At 33.1% G+C, this 5,150-nt stretch overlaps 1 protein-coding gene across 1 annotated transcript in view; it reads left to right on the top strand.

Annotated features, from left to right (window-relative positions):
* LOC119839200 (integral membrane protein DGCR2/IDD-like) overlaps positions 1–5,150 on the top strand; it is a 20,756-nt gene continuing 15,606 nt past the window's right edge. Inside the window, exon 1 of the mRNA XM_038365413.1 lies at positions 1–101. Coding sequence (XP_038221341.1) covers positions 50–101 — 52 coding nt within the window. The 5' untranslated portion in view covers positions 1–49. The remainder of the gene's footprint in view (positions 102–5,150) is intronic.

Raw genomic sequence — 5,150 nt, forward strand, 5'->3', positions numbered from 1 at the left:
GGGGCGGGTGGCGTGGCCAGTGTGCTGCGGCCCGTCGCACGGAGCAGACATGTTGCGAGTTGTCGCTCTCACAATCTTCATTACACTCGTCTCGATCGTGGGTGAGTTTATTTTTTATTTTTTTAACATTTTGCCGCGTTGCCGAGCTAATAGGGGCAGTTCGCTAACTGTTTTTAATTGGAAGGCTTTAAAAGTTTGGCAGTTAAAGTTATTCGTTGTTACAGTATAGAGTTGTTTATGAAAGTTTATTTGTTATAATTGGGTATTTATTTTATTTATACAAGTTTTTTCTGTGCATTTAAAATATTTCAAGTTGCGGCCCGTGAAATTCGATTTGCAATGAATTTACATTTATATTCCCCAGTTGCTAAGGACTGTAACCCTTTACCTGGATCAAAATATTAATAACGTTAATAGGCAAATCTTTTAAACTATTGACATTTTAATTCGAAAACACAATAAAAACTTTCATTACATGCATTAATCTTAAAACAATTTAGTGAAAATAGAACTTATTTTTAAATTGGAAAAGTTCAATTTCAATTAGCTATCGCCATGTAGGACAAAATTATAGTGAAGACTGCGAAGTGATCATTCATTAGACTGACGGGAGCTGTATTTCATTAAGAAGTTCTTAGTAGGTACTCAAGAGCTAAAGGATTATGACGATACGATACTCTATGCGTTTTTATAAAGATATAAATAAGAATATGGTAATACGAGTACTAAGCACAAGTTGAATTGTAAGCAATAAGTAGTTCAATTGACAATTCGGTTGTAGGTATTTAAAAGTTCAGTTGAGTAATTCTATTTTGGGTGGTAAGTAGTTGTTGGGTAGTTTTATTCGAGTGTGTAGCTTGGTTTTGATTTCTTTGTATGTAAAATGTATATAAAAATTTGTCAATAAAAACTTTCAATTGAAAGTGCCAATAAAAAAAGTGCTTTTTTATATTTCTATGTTACTCGGTTTAAAGCTAAATTAAGAGAACAAACATTGCATTGGGAAGATGGTTATTGGTCTTCTAAGCAGAAATTACTAATGTCATTTATGTGAACATACTCATTATATATGGTAGTAACTGTTCGCACGTACATGTAAAACCCACGTCACTCAGTGAAGTTGCAGCTTTCTAATCGTGAAAGAATTTTTGAAATCGGTCCATTGGTGTTTGCCTGAAAACGTTACAAACATACAAGAATACAAAAGTTTGCCCCTTACAATATACTAGCTGCGCCCCGCGGTTTCACTCGCGTAAGTCCGTATTTCGTATGAATATCGGGATAAAAGTTGCCTATGTGTTATTCTAGTTGTCCAGATTGGCCAGATATCTACGTATCAAAATTCATTGCAATCGGTTCAGTAGTTTTTGCATGAAAGAGTAACAAACACACACACACATCATTATAAATGCGAAAATTTGTAAGGATTTGTGTGTTTGTCCTTACAAACTTCGCATTTATAATATAAGTAGGATACGAGAAGTTTATGGTATAAGTGTAGATAAGCAATTTCTTCTTTTCTTCAGACTAAGAACAACAATATAATATTTTATAAATATAGTTGGCAATAGCTAACAATAATAATTTAGTTTTTATCCGATTTTCACGAGAGGTGAACTGCGGGTTGGCAGCACTCATTATTTAATAATAAATGAATAAAACTTCATTAGCGAGTAGAACCTTCGTCAGAGTAAATTCAATCTTATCTAATCTCACCTTATTATATTTTAGAGGAGCGAAAAATGTTTCTCATAATTCATGAAGCGCTATAAATAATTAATTTCGCTACAACTCATTCCTGTATCTAACGTAATTATAACTAGCTGCTTGCCCTGACTTTGCCTAGGTCAATGATTACTGTATTATAATCTAGGTTATAAACTACCTACACGTCAACCATTTTCGGGTAATTGAGTAGAGTATAACAAACATATAAAACGAACTTCTCTTTCCGCCACTTGTGTGTCTGTATGCTTAGATCTTAAAAAATTACACCACAGATTTTGATTGTTTTTTTTTTAATAGAAAGTTATTCAAGATGTAGGTTTATATGTATAATAGCATCCATTAAATAGTTGAGAAATAATGTTATGACATTTCAAAGATGATAAGAATGAAGATGCATGAATTCTTCACGATATATGAATAGGGGTATTACTCCGAACACGTACGAAGCCGCGGACAATATCTAGTTATTAATAAAAGGATTTACGTTCTAAATTAGAAATGATAATTGAGTCATTAAACCCGACGTAGGCGTAGTTTGGATGTTTCGGCGCTTAAATAATTCTCGAAAATATTATATTTTCGGGATCAATACTGTGACTTGTGTAACACTCTACACATATTTAATAGGATATTGTTCTATCTTCGCTTATTCTGACGCGCGAAGTTTGTTAGTCGTTATAGAATTTTATAAAGTTTTTAAAAATTTATTAATTGATTAGAATGGAAACAGGATCCTTTCCCCTTTAGGACCTACCCTAAATTATCAGACAATTACAAAGAAAACTATAATAATTATTCATGACAGTAAGTTGTTATTAGACTAAGACGGAGGAATAAGATATTTTTTTATGACAGAGCATATATGGGCTGATAGGTCACCCGAACGCGAACAATCAATGTGTCCACCACCGCTGAAAAAATTGAATTCTTCAATCCGTACCCGAAAATCTCAAAAAAGACGTAAACTGAAATCGGCCAAATTTTCGTTCATTTTTGCATGTATATTCGATGTTTAATAAAAGTAACGTAGATGAAGCGAAACGCGAATGGCATAGCGAACTTAGCTATTTAAGAAAAACTCATTAAGACAATTGTTAAGGCAGTAAGTCCAGCATCAAACAAAGTTGAAGATCTGCGCCTTAACAAGCTCACGTCTCCACTTGAAAGCGGTCCAACTTTACGGATGCACTAACTTTTGTATTTATTTTTGTTTCCACGCTATTTATACTTAATATGCTCGTATATTGTCCTAATAGGTCGCAAATTTAAAACTAAATTGCTTGTAAAATGAAGTCCCGTCTTTCCTTGTATTATTACTCAGCGTATCTCATTTGTTATATTAATCGATTTTATTTCTATTGGACCCGCCTCGGCTCTGCACGGGTGCAATAAACCTTCCTCTTGAATCACTCTCTGTTAAAAAATCTAATTCCGTTGCGTACTTTACTTGATTGGTGCTAACTATGTAAAGAAAAATTAATAAATAAAAAATTGTATCTCGTACATGTGACTATGTGTGTCTATGAGAATAACATATATATAATCAAACCTTGTAGGGCTTAAAGTGATTGAATTTAATCAAAATAGCTGCACAACGTCAATAATTAAAAATGAGGTAGGAATCATCAATTGTTATTTTCCAAATATCCATCACGTTCATTATATACTTCAGAATACGGGATACATACAAGCTTCCTATGTGCACTGAGTCTACAAACCACCACGCTGGAAAAATGAGGGTTCGCAGTTGTCACATTTCAGAGAAGTTTTTTTCTTTTTTTCCACAGACTTGAAAATTTGTTAATTGTCAGTATTAATAACTGAAGTCAGAGATGGAAATATATCTCTTCTAGCATATTCATTGCCTTGTTGTTTGAATGATTACAACGTTCGAATGTGAGGTCCTAGTTTAATTCCCTAGGTCAGTCATCTGATCCGGGATGGATGGATAGTGCAATGTATCTTCTGAACAGTTGGCTAGTTTGAATGAAGACAGGCCAGGCCCGTGAGGCGTATTATAATTATATTGATTGTAGTATATACCATGTTCTATTTATTATATCATTTTATTATAGTGTCTCCAAGCACCCAGTTGTGCATACATAATCAGGTCATTTAATAAAGTCGATTCGATACATTATACAATTGAATGGCCTGGCTCCGCCTGTGTTAAGCCCTGAAAAAAATAATATTAAATACAGCCTATGACATTCACAGATAACGTGATTTTTATATTTGTATTTTTATAATGATATTTATAACGATATTTTCTATTGAAAATACAAATTTTAAAATCAATTTAGTATCAAATACACAAACTCACGAAATTCACCCTTTTTCAATGATTCAATGATAGGTTTGAATAGATAATTTATAATGGTGGTTTTATTTGATTAATATCAGATTATATAAAACCTAATTATCATGTCTCTTCATTATTTTTATAATGTAAAATTATCGTAAAGATAAATCGGTTCGACAGCAAAGAAAATAAACGTTAAATTAAATGATTATTCTTTTGTCTCTTTAAATTTGTATCATATTTATATTACGAGCATAAAAAGGTGAATTTTGTTGAGTTGTTGTAGATGTTGTAGATGACAATTTGCATCGTATTTCTCTTTTGTGTAGGCGTTTCATAATGTAATTTTGTTATCGATGAAGAATTTTTGTAATCAACAATTATTTCCTTCCCCTTCCCAGTCCTTTCCTTTATTATTCTCGCCAATCCTTTCTTAATCCCTTCCCAATTTAGAGTCGGCAATCCATTTGTAGAGGCGTAAGGTCTGTAATCGACTTTACGCCTCTACAAATGTTCATGGGCGGTGGTAGCGCTTACCATCAGGCGTCTCACCAGCTCCATTGCTGACTGTGACATAAAAAAAAATCGTTCTTTTTTACTAGTCCCGATTCACTCGGGTAGAAAAAGAAGAATAAGCTATAGAGCAATTGTCAACATATGTATCACCCATCCAATTTGTGACCATGGCAATCGCTGTTTACCCAAATCTTTTGAGCACCTATTTTTATTTCAACAACGGAAATACATAATTTCTGAAAGCTTCAACTATTAAACTATAACGGTTCATGAGATACAGCCTGGTGACAGATGGACAGATAGACAGACAGATGAGCCAACATCGAAGTCTTATTATTAGCGTCCCGTTTTACCCGTGTTGAGTTCAAAATACAAAAAATAAATCCATAAGTACATCTGTATAGATAATATTAATATTGGTATGTTTCATACATTTAGGAATGAAAGATTTTTTAACGGATTTATACGCGATTTATTCATTATATTATTTACCCGACGTTTCGACAACTTTATAGCGAGCGTGGTCACGGGGAGACTGACCTCTCCTCCCAATGTAATGAATAAAATCCGTTTAAAAGTCACTAATTCCGAAATGTATAATACT

The sequence above is a fragment of the Zerene cesonia genome, unplaced genomic scaffold (assembly GCF_012273895.1).
Source record: "Zerene cesonia ecotype Mississippi unplaced genomic scaffold, Zerene_cesonia_1.1 Zces_u009, whole genome shotgun sequence".
NCBI classification, from domain to species: domain Eukaryota; kingdom Metazoa; phylum Arthropoda; class Insecta; order Lepidoptera; family Pieridae; genus Zerene; species Zerene cesonia.